The sequence below is a fragment of the Choloepus didactylus genome, chromosome 2 (assembly GCF_015220235.1).
Source record: "Choloepus didactylus isolate mChoDid1 chromosome 2, mChoDid1.pri, whole genome shotgun sequence".
In the NCBI taxonomy this organism is placed as follows: Eukaryota; Metazoa; Chordata; class Mammalia; order Pilosa; family Megalonychidae; genus Choloepus; species Choloepus didactylus.
The window spans coordinates 153,509,647-153,527,163 of record NC_051308.1 but is presented as its reverse complement, the minus strand read 5'-3'; the positions used below and the strand labels follow the sequence as shown (position 1 = coordinate 153,527,163).

Genomic DNA, 17,517 nt, shown 5'->3' with positions numbered 1-17,517 from the left:
TGAATTTGAAGAATATTCCAATCACTTGGTGACCCACACTCTGTTTCGCATCACAGATTTTGCAAATGTTCCAAATTCAATGAAAAAGAACAGCAAGAGGCTGAAAACATCAAAACCTCAAAACTATGAATACAAAAATATTAAGGGGAATGAGCCAATTTTGAAGATACCTACATACAAAGTTTCTAGAGCATCTGTAAAAGCACAAAGTCATAAGATATTTTTAAAAACTTACATATATGTTGCTAATTTTTTATTACCCTGTACAAGTAAGCACCACAAGATCAAGGGCTTGGACTGTCTTATTCCTTTCTCTCTTTACAAAGCTCAGAACAATGAGGGGTCCACAATAAGTTTACATGCAGTGCAAATCATTGACTATTGACTAGGTATTCTTTGAAGGGTATTAGAGAAGATGTCTGAATACACTGTTGATGACTTTTGAAATCCTTTTTATTTTTCTTCTTCAGTTTAGGGTATCTCTAGTTGTTGGGGATGGTATCATGTACCCCACAAAAGATATGTTCAAATCTTAGTACACCTTTCTGTGTGTGTGAACTCATTTGTTAATAGGAGCTTTTGAAAATATGTGGTCAACTTGACTCATGGTGAGTCTTAATCTGTATGACTCAAGGCCTTATAAACAGAGGAAATTCGGACATAGTAGAAGCCAGCAGTCAGAAGAAGCCAGAGAGGAGAGATCGATTGCCACTTGAGAGACGATTGCCCTCACCAAAATCTGGGAGAAAGTGTGGTCTTGTCAATGTCCTAATTTTGGACTTCTAGACCCAATAACTGTGAGCCAATATTTTCTTATTGTTTAAGCCAACCCTTTGTGTGGAATTTATCATAGCAACCATGGTAAACTAAGACACTAATCTAAGGCATTAGAACATCTGTTTAATTCTAGCCCACAATGGGAAGAGATATTTGAATAGAATAGCTTGCATTTTAATTAAACCCTCCCATGTATTTCCCACATATTCATTACTGTGTAATGAACTAAAGCTAAAATCGTTCTTCCCTCTGAACATTTGAAGACACAGTTGGATAGAGCAGTTCAAAATCTCCAATGCAGATGTGTTTACATCCTCACAGAGGCACAGAAACTGCATCACATGTGGTCACAGAGGAAGAGACTGGACAAGAAAAGTTTATTTTGTTATCCTGGCCTTTATATTCCATAGAGACCTTCGCTTCATGCCTAAAATCTCAACTGTCTCCGACTTTGGAGAATTCATGGAACACTGGCAATTGAAAACAATCATGTTTGTTTTTTGTTTTTACAGAAGACACTTGCTTAGAACATTCTATGCCTAAATACACTCTGAAGAGATGTCTAGACAAATAAGTAATGTTTTCTTGGCATCAGATATTTACTATCCAATTGAAAATAAATATTGGACACAGATAGTTAGACTAGGACTAGGAATTATTACCTGGACCCCTATGCACACCAATTTTTACAATTTTTCAACAGTATCCTTCCATTGTGTGGCTATCAATGACAACTTGGATCCTAATTGCCAGGTCCTCAAAATGTTTAGGCATTACCGTTTTCCCAATGTGACCATACTCTAGTAATTGATCAGAAGTCCAGGGAGCTGGAGACATGGGGAGGAACAGGAATCATCAGTTATCCTTTTTTTGGAATTGCAGAGCTCTTCTTCCTAGAGACCTGTTCTCCTCCAAGCAGGTTTCAGATTTCAGGTCTGAAACTAACTCAGATTAAGGCTGGGGATTGGATTTTTTAGTGGGGCTACTTCTCAGTCTCCTCTTAAACCATTCTTCATATCTGTGCTTATGGACTCCCCTTCCCTTTCACCCTACAATTTCCCTCTTATATTCACCATCTTCAGAAATCTCCAGTGGTCAGGCCCAGTTGACTGCCTCTCAGAACTTGCTGCTTATTACTTGGCTTCCAGTGATTGAGTGTCAAGCTCCGGCTTCCATGTGTCAGGGACTCTCATCCCAACAATACGAGTGAGTGCACTTCTGTAATGGAACATTGTCCCATCAGTCCTGGCCACAAAGGAGAGGCCACCACTGAACTTTTTTTTTTCTTTTATCATTTTTTATTGTGAAATATAGCATGTAAGAAGAAAAGTGACCATTTTCAAAGTACAATTTAACAAGTAGTTACAGAGCAAATTTCAAAGAATGTTATGGTATACAGTTCCACACCAATGAACTTTTCAAGATAGCAGCATCCCTCTCGCCAATGCATGCTCTTATTGTTTGGCAATTCTGCTTCTAACACCTTAGAACTGTAATTCACAGACAGAAAGTAGAGGCTGTGCTAACTAAAATTTCAAAGGGTCACAGGAAACTTTATACCATGGTTTTGAAGTGAATATAAGGAATTAAAAACCAAGCCGCAATGAAAACAAGACTAGGATGCACATATTGTGCTTTTCAGTAATATGATCTTAGTCTTCATCTCTTCATTTGGCTGGCTGATGACATTTCTAGTAGTAATGAGCAATTTCATCATCTAATGGTTAATTTCACATTCCATTTATATGTATCACTGCTAGTATTATATTTTACATTTTCTTTCTTATTTATTTTTGAATAGGTAATACAAGCTCACTTTACAAAAGTCAAAAGATAGAGTATATAATGATAAGTAAGTATCCACCCCACCCCTGATGCCACCCAGTTTCCCCAAGGAACTAATGCTACTAGTTCTCATAAATTTTAAGAGATTTTCAATATGTTTGTATTATGGTTGCATATACAATTCCTTTTTTCCCCATAATGTTTTGCACCTCATTTCTTTCACTTTACCTATGTTGTCAATACTGTTCAATATTAGTACAGATAGAGCACCACTGTCTATTTCCTCACTGGCTAAATAATATTCCACTATAGATATGTATTAAAATTTATATCACCAATCCCATGTAGATGGACATTTAGGTAATTTGCAATCTTTTACCACTGAAAGCAACTCTTCCTTGGCAATTTGCATATAGACATGATGTTGCACATGTATATTTCGTAAAAGTGAACATGCTACATCAATTTTTACACACAATAAAATGCAACCAATATTAGGACAAATATCCAAAAGATATTGTACATTTTTGCACTTCTAAGTGAGAGTTGGCTTTTTCCACCTTTCTAATACAATTTGCTATCAAATATATTGATCCTTGTGAATCTGAGAAGGAAAAAATTATATTTCATAGTTGCATTCATCTAATGAGGAGGTTGAATATCTTTTATTAATTTTCTCAGAACAATATAATCACATATATTGAGGAACTCAGATATCAACTCAAGAAAATTGACTCTTTTTCTGTGACAAAGGTAGAACACATCTTTTCATAGTGCTGTTTGTCTTCTGACTTTGAGCTTTTGACATAAGGATTTATTTCATTTTTATGTAATTTTGTGCATAAATTATGTCTTCTGAAGTTTAGGTAATACTTTGAAAGGAATTCTAAATTTGAAGATTTTTTCTTTTAGTTATCTGATATCTCAGTTTGGTTTCATTCTTCATCTTAAACTATGTTCAGTTGGGAATGTACATTGCTATAATAAAGTTATATTAAAGATCTAGACTCTGATTGCTCTAGATAGCTATTATCTGAGATAATTTCTCAGTCATAGTTTTCCACTGATCTGAAATGAAACTTTTAAGATAGACAATTCCTATAAGTATTTGGTTCTACATCCAGATATCTCATCTGTTTTATTGCTTTGTCTGTATCATTGTGTCCCAGTACTTTACTGGTCTAACTACTGCAGCTCTATTATAGATAGGTTTTTAGATAGGTTAGATATGGTCTATCTTTATTAGTCTTCTATATTCCCGTCAAGTTCTTAAAGCATTTCAATCATTTCCATTTAAACTTCATGAAGTTAGCCTGCCTAACGTCATAAAAAACATATTTTCACCTCTTTATCTTAGACACACTGAATTTACAGATGAATAAGAGTGAACTGACTTGAATGCATACACCTTGTATGATTCCTTTTGTGGCTATCATTAGCATTCTTGAAAAGTTTATTTCAAGTATTTATTGCTATTGCCAATTTGGTCTGTTTCTCTATTCTGTCTTCTAAACCAGGGTCAGCAAAGTTTTTCTCTCAAGAGCCAGAGAGAAAATATTTCAGGCTTTGTGAGACATACAGTGTTGGTTGTAACTACTCAACTCTGCCCTTGTGACTAGAAAGCAGCTACAAACACATGGGGCTTAGCATGCTCCAATAAATCTTTTTATACCAAAACAGGTAGCAGGCCACATTTGGCCCACAAGCCAGAATTTGCTGACCCTGTTTCTTGACATTTGTTTGCTTCTCCCTTAAACTGACTCATAAAACAAACATGTATTCTCTCTAATGTGTGTCAGGCGCTGCTATTCTACTGATAACTACTTGCTTCTAACGTTTAAAACTTGGATGAATGAAAGTGAAAATTATACATGCCAAAAACAGGACAAGCATATATCTGCATTCTATATTTCCTTAAAAGGACAGCTAATTCTTTTTAAATAGTGAGCTAAAGCCTTTTAAAACATTACCAAGTAATTGAGCAGGAGCAGACAACACTGAAGTTATCTCAGTGCCAATTCTGTCCAAGGTTCGTGCAACCCAAGGAGTATTATCACTTTTAGTAGTATCAATAATATTTTGCAAATGATTTATCTCTGCCTGCATCTCCTCATACTTCCTCCTAAATCCTTCATTTAGCAGTTCATCTTGGACCTAAAAAAAAAAAATGGGGAGGGATGCAAAATTTTTAAAATCCTCACTTTTTAGGATGCACAGTTTTGAACACTGTCAAACTGTCTCTTAAAAGTATTCTCTCTTACTCGATAATTAGAGGAACATTTTTGCAACGTCAAGTCTCATCTGGATTGGATATGGACAAAAAAGGAAGCATAGTTTACAAGCTTATTAATATTCACCCACCATTAGTATTTTGCAAGGGTGCCAAGCCAGACATGAGGACAACTGGTGTAAGATATTCTAGACAAATAATGCCAGTTGGGAGGGAACCATAGGTCCAAACACACTAATTCTCAGTCCTCCTTGGGATGGTATCTCCATTCACAACTTAGAAATAACGGGAACTTCTATGCTGACCTATAAATCTGACATAAATACTTCCAGATGGAAACGGGAACAATTCCTGTATAGTACATGGTGACTTGGGCAGGGTGTCCATACTTGGAAAAAATACAGCAAGTTTATAAAGTGCCAGTTCCCTTTATTTCTAAAGCTGGACATATTTGATAGTTTATGTCAGCAAGGGTCAATCTCAGGGTCTTTGGGATGTAACAGGGTTCCTGATAATTGGCAGAGACCTCGATAAAGAAACCAGTTGCTTTGTATGATACATGTTTAATCAGGCCTCAGGAGATCGTTGTCAAAGCACTGTAAACAGTAACTGAAAGCCTCTTTATATTTTCCAAACTCATCCTGCACTCTCCAGAGTCCCAGTGTGCAAGAGAACTCGAAGGACTCTTGAAAAACCAGAAGGACCCAGGATTTTGGTGAATCCAATGTAGGACATCGTGTTTCTCTAGGTGGTTTTCTTTAATCTTCACCCATCCCTTCCTGAAGGTACTAGCTAGGCCCCTGCCAGACTTACCTTCAGCTTATGGTCCAGCATCCTTTCCAGCTCTCTCAAATTGCTGTCTCTTTCCTTCTCCAGCTTCTCTCTCAGTTGGGCTATGTTTTCCCTGAGGCTTCTCTCTTTGGCCTCCATCTGCTGCTGCTGCTCCTTCTGTTTCTGCCTCAGCAACTCCTGTTCCTTTTCAGCTGCCTCTTTCATGGCCTGCTCCGCTATCCATGGAGGGTTTAGAATGGTAATGAAACAACAGGTCAGGCCTGCACTCTACCCTCCTAATATCAGAGACCAAGCCAAATGTGAAGGTAGGGTGGGAAATCTTAGAATTCACAGGATGTTCACACCATCAAAAGCAGAGTTCAAATGTGGTGGGAAAGACTGTATCTAGCTGAATGTACAACCACACCTCTCTTGTAGCTTTCAGATTTAGCAGTGTGTGTACTAAGCTGAGGGAGAGAAATTTCATTGACTGGGAATGTCTTCATGTTAGATCTGACAGAGGACACAGCAGGAACCTCCACATCCCACCCCCGGGAGTTGCTCCTATACCTGCTATGGCCTTCTGTCCATCGGTGAGGGCTTTATCTGCTTGCAGGATGGATTTCTCTATTGCCACCTGGGCCTGCAGGAAGCTCTGGAGGACCTCTTTTGCCTGAGAAACCATCAGGAACAAGTACATAGATTCCCACCATGGAGATTAATTCTGCACAATCAAGTCAGTACATGTCTTTTTTGCTTTCTCTTTAATATCTTTCAGGAACCTCCTACAAAGGGTTCACGCTCTTTAGTGAGATCAGGACCCCCCATATATCCATCTTCTATCTCTCTCCAATCCCCTTCCCAGAGGTACATCCCACCACCTGCTGTAGTGTCCAGTCTGTCAGAATTATGTTCTATAAACACAAAAACTTTGGTGCTTTTAGACATTTGGACATATACAGAGGGCTTTTCACTTCAGATAACATCTTGACATGAACGACAGGTTCAAATACTTCAAAATTTACACTGCTTTCCCTGGAAGACTTCCTAGGATGCTTTTCCAATGTGAAATGCTGCTTCTACACTGTATTTCTGCCCTCTCCTGTCACTTTCTGAATTTGTAAATTTAGGTCAATATTTCATCTGCCTGTGTCTCCCAGATCACATCTATAAAATGTGGACAATAAGGGTATCTGTTTCATAACCTACTGAGGAGGATTCAATTAAGATACCCAGGGAAGGGAGCTTCATGCTATGTTGTTCATGTGGATATTAAGTTCTCAGTATATCTTAGTTGTATTACTATTATTACATTTCTTACCATCATCTATGCCATCCTGGATATACAGGACTCTGAGCATTATAACTCTATATGCAATTGCCTATTTACATGACTCTCACGTATGATTAGGTGTGTTAAGATCTCTCTTTAACTCATAAATCCTCAGGACTTGGCGCAATGCTTGCCACTTAGTTTGATGAAGAAATGAGTCATTTCTGCCATTCTCTCCTGGATTTCTGATTTGTCTAATCTTTCTTAGGGAATGAACATTTCTACTCTCATCAGGAATAAATAGCAAAAGGTAGACATAAACAGCTAAATGGGTCATGATTGACTCCCCACAACCTGGGCTGTATTCTCAGATAGTCAAGAGGCCACCCTGACTCCGTTCAGTCACCTTCCTCATGCTCCCTTTGTTCCTCACCTTTACTCCTTTCCTGGGCACTTGCCAATACTCCTGTTCAACCCTTTTCTTTGCTTCCATGTAGAGCTCATGCCCTCCAGGAACACAGAAAATTCCTGCCGAAATACTTTCCATCAGGGCCTTTGAAAGCTGATTCAGTTTAGCCTGGCAGTATTGAACAGATGTCTGTTCATTTTTCAGCAAGAAATCCTCCTTTTTATTATTTATGATTTCCTGCAAGGGAAATGGAGAGGAAAGTCACCAGAAGGGATCCTGGGAAACCAAATTGCAAAGAATCTAGTAGAAGAGTAGGTTGAACTGTGATTTTTTCAGGAAAGCATTCCAATGTGGTAGGACACACAATGAATCAGAATGAAGAGACTTGGTTTATTTCCACCTTGAAAACCCTCTCAACCTCACTGGACCTCAGGTTCCTCATCTGCAAAATGAATGGGGCTACATCCCATGTTCTCTGTGGATCCTAACTGCTGCCACACTCAGTGATTCAATCTCAGTGATACAATGATAAAACAAGAGCATCAGAAATTAAAGGATGGCATGGATTGAGGATCTGAAAAGAAAAACTTTGGTTTCAAAAATTGACAGAGTGTGTACAAAACAAGCAACAGGCTCAGGATTCACTTCTGGGTATTCTATGTAGGCTCTGAGTCCATAAAAGTGTTCACTTAAGAACAAAGAATGTTTTTATTTTGCTTCAGTGATCAAATAGATTTCTGGATAAAGTGCCCAATCTTTGAAGGGAAAAAAAAACAGGTAAATATATTTCACTCTAGGTAGAATCCAGACTACATTATCCTTGAAAGAGAGATGACCAGTGAAGTCAGTAAAGGGAGCTGTAGGTTTCATTCCTTTAGGAGAAGTGGCACAAAGGTTAATACAAAGTGTTAAAGTACCACAAGCATTTTCTGGAACTCCTGGTTTTCATCCTTGAAGGAGTGCTCCATGAAGACTGCAATAGCTTCCCTCTCACAGCCCGCATGGACATCCAGCAGCTCCTGGAGCGTGTCTGTGGGGAACCTCACTCTCCGGGCCATCTGCTCCTTGTAGCGGTCGGCTGCCTTCTGCACGGCCGCCGAGTTCTCACGCTGGGCCAGAGTTATCACTGCGTTCTCCAAACAAGGCACCGCTCCACTGTTGATCGCATCCACGTAGGTCACCACCAGAGTGCCCAGCCCTGATGAGGCAGGAAATTTAGGAGATAAATATAAAGTTCTTTATCAATAGGATCCAAGATTTGGAGACTTCATTTCTAAACTATCACACACATAAAATACACACACACACAGCCACATGCACACACCCTCACACCCAAAACCCTCCCTACTTCCACTATCATCACCTTCACTTTCTTACTTACTTTTCTTTTTATGGTTCTTCTGCTCAGACATTTAAAAAATTTAATATTCACCTTCATCTAAAATCCTTAACATATCTGAAAAAATGATTTCCCATTAAAAGAAATTGAAAGGACAATAGATTACACAGGTAGACAGAGGAAGTGGGCTATATCAGATTGTATGTATTCTTACTTTTAAGAAACCAGTGGATTTCCAAAGACTTTTAGGCTAAGATTGACTTCTGGACTGCATTAAATTCCCCAAATCTCTTTGTATGCTCCTTGCAAGGAACACATCATATAGGACAGCCCTGAGAAGACAGTACTGTTTTTACTTCTATTGAGTGACTTCATCCACATTGGGCTTTTTCTTTTTAATACATGGAAGCTCAGATATCAATTACAAGATGTGCAGTTTTGAAGAGGGTTTTGGAAATTCCCCAAAAGGAGATAAATACTAAAATGTCTACATTTCTTCATACCCTTGCTTTTCACAGCCATACTTTTATATAGACTCAAACAAAAATGCTGAGAAACACATTATATAACATACTCAACATATATTAGGCTGAACAGAAAGGCAAAAAGGAGACTCACGATTCCCATTGACCGTGATTCCCTCTCTGAGGGTCTTGGCCCTTGCATGGCTAAAGATGTAAGAACAGAAAATCTTTGTTTGCTCCTGGAATTTTGGCTCCAGTTGGTTTTCTGACACATCCTCAATATGGGCCAGGAGCTCTTTGTCATTTGTTGGCCGGTCAAAGATGAAACACTTCCGTTTTGGAAAGAAATGTCTGATGCACTCTCTGGGCATATTGGATATCTGGACTTTGGGATTCCTGCCTGATGGAAGGGAAAAACAGAGATTATACTGGACACAGCCATGGGTCAAGGGAGTTGAAGATTCTTGTGGCCAGGATTTTTATCTTCGCTAACTTCTATGCTTATAGAATTCCTTTAACACAGACACTCAGTACCACTCTGCAAATCAAATTTATATCAATGACATAATTCTGGAGAGAAATTTGGCAAGACACTTCTTTCAAAAAACAAACAAACAAAAAAAAACCCTACGGTTGTTACTCCTGGAAATAAACACGGTATCTGATATAGAGTAGTTGTTTATCGGATGTTTATTGAATAAATGGTTGAATAAAAGAGAGGTTAAATATAAATTTCAGGTCCACTCCAATCTATGTAGAAATTAAGTGTGAGAACAAATCAAAAGAATAGCCACAAAAAAGGACAATGGGACTATATTAGAAAGTATATAGATGACACACTGGTCAATTAAGGAAAACTAATTTGCCTGATGCTAAAAACAACTTGTAGAGTGTTAGCAATCTTTAGCAAAATCCTCTCAAAACTAAATATAACCAAAATGTAATTTGGCTCTTTGACTGTTTTGAATTGACAGAGCTTTTGTTGTACTTAGTCAATTTCTCAGTAAATGTTTTGAGAAAGCATGAATGAAATAATGAGCAAAAGAATAAATGCAAATTGATATTTCTCTCAATATTTCAACTATCAATCCACATAACTGCAACCCATTAAAATGGTTTCCTGCCTTGAAAAAAATATTGCCGGTATAAAAACTGGAATGAAGAGGAAGCCATGATGTAGAAAGAAAAATGAATGTTCTGATAATTATCAGAAATTTTTAAAAGGTATAGATTGAAGGGACACATTTCTTCAGTATTTCTTAGAGCATAAAGTCATTTTTGTACAAGATAAACTATCCAGGCACTAGAAAGCTATATAGATCCTTGAGAAGAATAAGATCTAATTGTATGGAATATATTTTTTAATTAGATAACAGTTTTTATCCTGATTTTTACATGTAACAAGTATCCAGTTAGTTGTTTTTCTCAAACAGAAATGAAGGAGCTAAAATAAACACAAGTATGTGGTCTTTAGAAAGTTGTAGCACCCACTGTAATAGGGTCCTAAGGTACAAATCATGGGAAGCACAGGTTGGTTTTGAATAATTTTGCTGTCCATGAGGCTTTTCTGCTCTTGGTGAGTTTAAACTCCAGTCCCTAGAACTTTGCCAGACACCTCCCAGTCACCATTCTTGTCGAATTCAACCGAACCTCAAATACAAATGCAACCCTAAAGATGACAGTTAAATTTATATTTAACCTCTCTTTTATTCAACCATTTATTCAATAAACATCCGATAAACAACTACTCATATCAATACTCTATATTAGATCCCACCCCCTCCATGGAAATCCATTCCTAAATCACTCTCTGACCTGGAATCAGCTTCAAGGCATTCTCCAGGTACTCATCTTCTGTGACAGGGTGACCCTGTAACTTCAGCTCCAGGGTGAAATCCCGTACAGTCCAGATAAAATCTGGAAAGAAACTCACAAAGTCTGTGGAATCTTCTTCTCCAACAGGTCTTGGGGAGGACTTTGTTCTGATCAGTTCTGTGAGCTCTGTCACATAGCTAGGGCTTCGCTAAGGAAAAGAAGCTCACATTTCCCTTAGAAAAAATTCATATAAACACTCTTTTTCCCCATGCCACCTCTGCTCCACCAAAGGCAACCAAGAAACAGAGAAGCATTGTCTGACTCAGCCTCCCTTCCCATAAGCCCGGCGAGCCTTGTGGCGGGTCCTGAAGGATACTGCAGCTGCTCCAGGGCCTGGTGGTTGATGGTGCTCATGCTGTTGTAGACAAAGCAGCTGCTCAGGAGCACGGCCAGCGCGAAGATCCACGAGTCGTTCTTGGGGTCCCCCTGGAGAGCACATTACAGCAAGGGACTTAGGAGTCCACTCCTTAGAAGCCCATTCAGACACTTATTCTATTAGTCAGTTATTTCAGCTAACATACCAGATGGGCAGAGAAATAGGCCAGGAAGACAGACATGATGCTAATCTCAGCTTTGACAATGGCAAAGACATTTCTTGTGATCTCAATTTCCTCATCTGTAAAAGGATTCTAATATGCATGGTAGCTTCTTCTTTCCTCAAAGGGATGAACTATGGTTACATATATAGAAAAACTAGTACGATATTTGGAGTGCAATTAGGTGTTCCATGATGAGCCTTTTCACTTAACTTATTCAACACATATTTATTGGTCATAGGCTGTGTAAAATATACCATGCTGGTCATACTTGGGGATTCAAATTTTTTTCAAATCATTTATAGATTAAGTAACAGGCTCTACTTCTGAAGTAGATTCAGGGGTAATTGACAATAAGCACCGAATTATACTGCTTGAAGTAGAGCAAAGCATTCTTGAATGTTCTATGTGTGTAGCTGATAAGCTTAACCATAGAAAATGTAGACCCAACTCCCTAAGCTCCCACCCTTAAATGCAGACTTCTGGTAGCTCAGAACACTGACTGATCAGAAGCCTTTCTTGACCTTTGGCAGGGGATTGACAGCTCTCTCCTTTCCTACCAAGTCAATCTAATATTTAAGGCCTTTAGTAGCTGTGATAGGCTGCCTTGAACCCCAACCCTGATCTTTCAGGACTGAAGAACTTATTTCCGTAGATGTTGGGAGTACTGATGAGAGATAGCCCTCAGCTGTCAGACCACTTAGTGCAAAAGGCTTCGAGGGCAGCCTCACAATGATTGACCCACACCAAGAGGATAAAGGGCCAGCAAACTTGTCCCAACTCAGGATAATTCATATTGTTCACTCCAGCCACAGAGCTCCCCCATGGAATTGACAGAGTTCTGAGATTACATTACAGTGCAGTGTCTCCCTCTACCCAAGCTGCTTCTTTCCGATTACACTGTATTAAGTCTGACTGTATATGTGTGGTCTCATCAACTGGACAGAAGGCTCTTTGAGGGCAGGACCTCTACTTTGTTTACTAATAACCACAGTGTTAAGACCTGAGGTCTGGAACTCAGCTGTTCAATAAGTATTTACTAAGTTGAATCAATTCATTCACTCCAGTGAGAATTAGTAAAAGCTTTTACCTAAAATACCACAATATCTTATCTTACCTTGAAGTAAGATTCAAAGAGACTAAATTTGCCTCATTCATTAGGGTTGGATATCTAGATTTCAGGAATAGTTCGCATCAGTTACAGAGAATCAAGATAAAAGGAGAAAATTGAGAGTATAAGGATCTGGGTGTGACTCTGACTCACCTTTTCCACATCCCCCAGACCCTCAGTGTCCAGAAGGACCAGGGTGTGGTTTGGCTTGGAGGGGTGGGGCACACACCACATCCAGATGCCCTTGGTTTCAGACTGCACCGTGGAGCCCAGAGGGAAGCCTGCCAGGGGAGAGAAGAAAGTAACATATGGTGACAGCAGAGAGTCCAGGCAGCTCAGGGGCTACAAAAGGATTGTAAGTGCCCAAGGAACAAGATGATGCTTCCTCCATTTCATCAAGGATGCCCTATTATGTGTGTTATCTATTTCAAGGGGCAGGGGAGAGACAACCATGCATCTGCTGAACCAGAGGAAGCTGAGGTCACTGGTAACCAAAACAAGAAGTTGAAAGAATGGTGTGTTTCAAGGCCACAGAGAAGTGGATTGAAGAGAAACATGAGAAGAGAAGAAAGGGACAAAAGCCACTGAGGAAAATATAATTTTGCTTTTAACAATGGCAAATATATGAGTTTTATTTACAACAAAATGTGGAGTCCAGAAAGGATTTTTAAGATGATAGCCATGCATGTTTGTAGTGAATGGGAATACTCAATAAGGAAAAAATATATGTTGCAATGGTGCAGGGGTGGGGGGGCACAATTTCCTGAGTCCAGGATTTGAACCGGTAAGGACAGTGTGGGATTCTGAGCGCTGCTCAGAGAGATTTTTCTTAACAGGATTAAAACAAAGAATATGAGAGGAGATTACAGTAAGGGAGATAATGGCGGGTGGGGGTAGGAGGGGTAGATGAGAATTACAATTGGATGGTTTGTTTATTGAGAGAGGTTCCGTTCTCCCTTCCTGTGGTGTTGGGGAGGATAAAAAAAAGCTGAGATATGTTTGGAATGAAACAATAGGCCCCGCCCCAGACAACACTCACCGTGTTTCTGTCCTGCCAGACGGTTCATCAGGTAGGATTTTCCGGTACGATACAGCCCTACAATGGCCACCACCACCACAGGCTGAGAAATGTTCTCAAGAATCTGAGTAGCTCGCCTGTTCACCGACAGCTGTTCATTCTTGTTTTCCACCAGACAAATGGGGGACTTCATGGTGGGCACAGATGCCATGGTCACCTGCAAACCCAGAAGAGCCTCTCAGTGCAAAAAGAGATTCCTGGATTGGGTTGCACATGCCTTGCATAACCATGGTTACCCGCATACTGTTTGTGGCCTGTTTTATTTGTTTCCCAAGGTTACTGCAACAGATTATCACAAACTGGTTACATGGCTTAAAACAAAAGCAAATGCTTCTCTCACACTCTGAAGGGCAGAAGTCTGAAATCAAAGTGTCATTAGGGTCACACTCCAGTCAAGATGTCATTCTGGCCACACTCCCTCTAAGGCTCTAGGGAGACAACTTCCAGGCAGGCCTCTTCCAGCTTCTGGTGGCTCCACACACTTGCTGGCTTGGGGCTGCTGGACTCCAATCACATAACTTCCTCTTCTGTCTCAGTCAAATCTCCCTCTGACTTTGTTTTTTATCAAGGCACTTGTTATGTGGGCCCACCTAGATAATCCAATATGATCTCATATGGAGATCCTTTACTTAGTTACATCTGCAAAGAACTTTTTTCCAAATAAGGTCAATTTACAAGTTCCTGCAGTTAGGGGTAGGATGTATAATTTTGGAGGCCAGTGTTCAACCCACTACACACGTGTATATCAACTTCTCACTTTCCGCGCAGTTCTAAGTGAAAAGCATTAGAAGGTCATAGAGCTCTCACTCCACTCTGCCCACAATGTCTGGTGGTACAGATGACGTCACATTGTTACTATCATACTCCACTGACTCATTTATCTAAAATAATCGTTCCAGTTTGCTAACGCTGCAGAATGCAAAACACCAGAGATGGATTGGCTTTTATAAAAAGGGGGTTTATTTGGTTACACAGTTACAGTCTTAAGGCCATAAAGTGTCCAAGGTAACACATCAGCAATTGGGTACCTTCACTGGAGGATGGCCAATGGTGTCCAGAAAACCTCTGTTAGCTGGGAAGGCACATGGCTGGCATCTGCTCCAAAGTTCTGGTTTCAAAATGGCTTTCTCCCAGGACGTTCCTCTCTTGGCTGCAGTTCCTCAAAAATGTCACTCTCAGTTGCACTTGGGGTATTTGTCCTCTCTTAGCTTCTTTGGAGCAAGAGTCTGCTTTCAAGGGCCGTCTTCAAACTGTCTCTCATCTGCAGCTCCTGTGCTTTCTTCAAAGTGTCCCTCTTGGCTGTAGCTCCTCTTCAAAAGTTCCCTCTCAGCTGCACTGAGTTCCTTCAGTTTGTCAGCTCGTTTATATGGCTCCACTGATTGAATTTAGACCCACGCTGAATGGGTGGGATAACAACTCCATGGAAATTATCCAATCAGAGTCATCACCCATGGTTGGGTGGGGCGCATCTCCATGGAAACACTCAAAGAATTCCAATCTAATTAACACTGATAACATCTGCCCATACAAGATTACATCAAAAATAATGGCATTTGGGGGACACAATATATTCAAACTGGCACAATAATATTCTAGGAAATGAACTCCCTGCATGGTCTTATTGATCCTGACAAGAACACTAAAATTTAAAGACTTTTATCCTTTCTTAGTAGATGGAGGAAAGGCAGGATAGATAGGCTTAGTGATTCTGCCAGCCACAGAAGCAATATTTGAACACCAGTCTGTGTCCAATCTAAGAAGAACTGCTAGATTTCAGCTTGGGTAACCGAGTAGATGTCAAAAAGTAAGAAATACAGACATACAAGTCTGATTTTAAGTGTTTAAGCAATATTATTTCATTTAGTATTTGTAATGACCCTTTGAGGTAGTTACTATTAATATTCCCCCTTTTTTTTTTCAAAAGAAGAAACTGAGGCACAATAGATTAAGCATTTTGTTGCCAGTGGTCACAGAGCTAGTCAAGAACAGTTCCAGTATTTGTCTCTCCCTCTCCCTCTTCCTCTTTCTCTCTGGCTCTCTCTCTCTCCTCTTGCTCTCTCACTCTCTCCTCTCTGTCACTCACCACCCCCCTTCCTGTCTCCTTCACTCTTAACTCTTCCCCTATATGATCAAGATCTTCAGGTAAATCCCCATTATGGGCCTGAAAAATATCCATGGATATACAGCAATTTCCCAACAATGTCTCTGCAAAAGACTGAAATTTGGCGTCTCAGTCGGAGAAAGGACTTCAGCCACCCTTTCTGAAGATAAGCGTAGGACGCGCTCCTCTGTCTCCCACCCCAGATTCTTTCCGAGAAAACCTGCAACAGCCCGGGTGGATGCCCGCGGAGGAGCAGCACATCCCGGGGACACGTTAGTCAGTCAGACAGTTAGTTGAGGGAAATTTGCATGGAAGCCAGATTGTGGAGAGAATTTACCTGACCCGGGAGCAAAGACCAGGAGCAGGAAGACAATTCCACGCTTTTCCCTGCTCACTCCGTGCGCACTTCAAGAAAACAACTCTTCTTTTCAGAAGCCTAAAAGCAAGCTGTAGAGTACAGCGAATACCGGTAAGTGTGAGGATGAAGAGAACCAAAATCGAAACTATTCGAGCTTTTTGAGTTTGGGGGGAGTCGAGGGGAGGGGACTCCCGGGAGTTCAGGGGCGGATCCGCGGTTATATTGCAGCTGGCTTTGGAAATCCAGGCTCTTCCCTCTGGCATTTTTCTTAGGTTTCCTTGAGCCCCACAACAAATACGGGGAGCAAAAGATTTATTTTTGTTTTGTTTAATTTTTTACTTAATCATTTTTTTCCTTTTAAAAAGAGTACTCTTATAATTAATAAAATAATTTTAATTAACATAAAACACATAGATTTGTGTGTATATAATTTTAAAATCTAATTTTATAGTCCAGATGTAATCAGCTTTATATGGGGCATATTCTTCCAGGTTTGTTCCTGTGCTTATACAAGAATGGATCCAGATTTTGTGGGATCTGAAACATATAATTCAGGATACTGCTTTCATTAAAATATTTAAAAACACAAATTCAAAAGTGAATATTTATATTAAATAAGCAAAGAAATCATAACCTATACCAAATTTATAAAAGCTGACAAATGCTATTATTATTTGTTCTCAGTTTTCAGTTTTTTGTTTTTTTTTTCTTTTTCTAGAGTACTTCATATTCTATTCAAATTTCAGTATGAGCAACAACTGTGGCTATGAATTTGAGGCATATACAAGAGCATCCTTAATTCATTTGATAAGTGCACTCTTTTGTATTGTCCTACAGAACTACAATTGTGTAATCAAATTACTCTTTCATTGCATTCCTGTCCTTCTGCATGGATGTAAAGTAAGGGCTGTGTTATGGAACGCTTATGGGCTTTGGTTCACTGGCTTTTTTATCTCTGCCCAGAATAATATTAATGGATTGAAAAGACATTAGGAGTGTCAATTCTATTTTCACCAGTATGTTTTCTATAAAATTGGCTCTTTGACAATAACAATGGTAAAATCTACATTCATAGCAACAGTTATATGTTGGCAATTCAATTTTTATAGTTCTAGAAAGCATGGATTCCTAATATGATAAACTTGTATACAAAACTTTCAGAGAATAAAATATCAGAACATTAAGATTCATATTAAAAAATTTATTCCCTTTTTTTCTATATGTCATATAAAACTAACAACCACATTTTTATTGGAAAGTCTGTCTTTTAATATGAGTTTATGTCCTGTCCTTATTAATTTCAAATATTAAAATATACTCTTCTTATGGGAAATCATGGTAAAATTAGATGAGTTTTTAAATTGTCTTTACTTGGCATTATTAAAGTTAGTTGATACTATTTTTTCCCCT

The 17,517-nt window shown here is 39.3% G+C and overlaps 1 protein-coding gene across 1 annotated transcript; it reads right to left on the bottom strand.

Annotated features, from left to right (window-relative positions):
• Positions 1–2,073: 2,073 nt before the first annotated feature.
• On the bottom strand, positions 2,074–16,361 carry LOC119527058 (guanylate-binding protein 6-like). Its single transcript, XM_037826692.1, has 11 exons — positions 16,087–16,361; positions 13,610–13,805; positions 12,724–12,851; positions 11,240–11,349; positions 10,864–11,060; positions 9,203–9,448; positions 8,163–8,443; positions 7,270–7,482; positions 6,134–6,236; positions 5,606–5,799; positions 2,074–4,716 (listed from the first exon to the last, which is right to left on the bottom strand). Exons 2-11 carry the CDS (start codon positions 13,797–13,799, stop codon positions 4,489–4,491), a joined length of 1,890 nt encoding a protein of 629 aa, XP_037682620.1. The 5' UTR covers positions 13,800–13,805; positions 16,087–16,361; the 3' UTR covers positions 2,074–4,488.
• Between the last annotated feature and the right edge of the window lie 1,156 nt (positions 16,362–17,517).

Excerpts from the sequence above, each read along its gene's own strand:
- LOC119527058 (XM_037826692.1), bottom strand. The coding sequence starts at position 13,799 with ATGGCATCTGTGCCCACCATGAAGTCCCCCATTTGTCTGGTGGAAAAC. Across the intron at positions 9,449-10,863 it reads TGCCTTGAAGCTGATTCCAG|GCAGGAATCCCAAAGTCCAG; the intron begins GTCAGAGAGTGA and ends CCCTTCCATCAG. Across the intron at positions 5,800-6,133 it reads TGGACAGAAGGCCATAGCAG|CGGAGCAGGCCATGAAAGAG; the intron begins GTATAGGAGCAA and ends CTCCATGGATAG.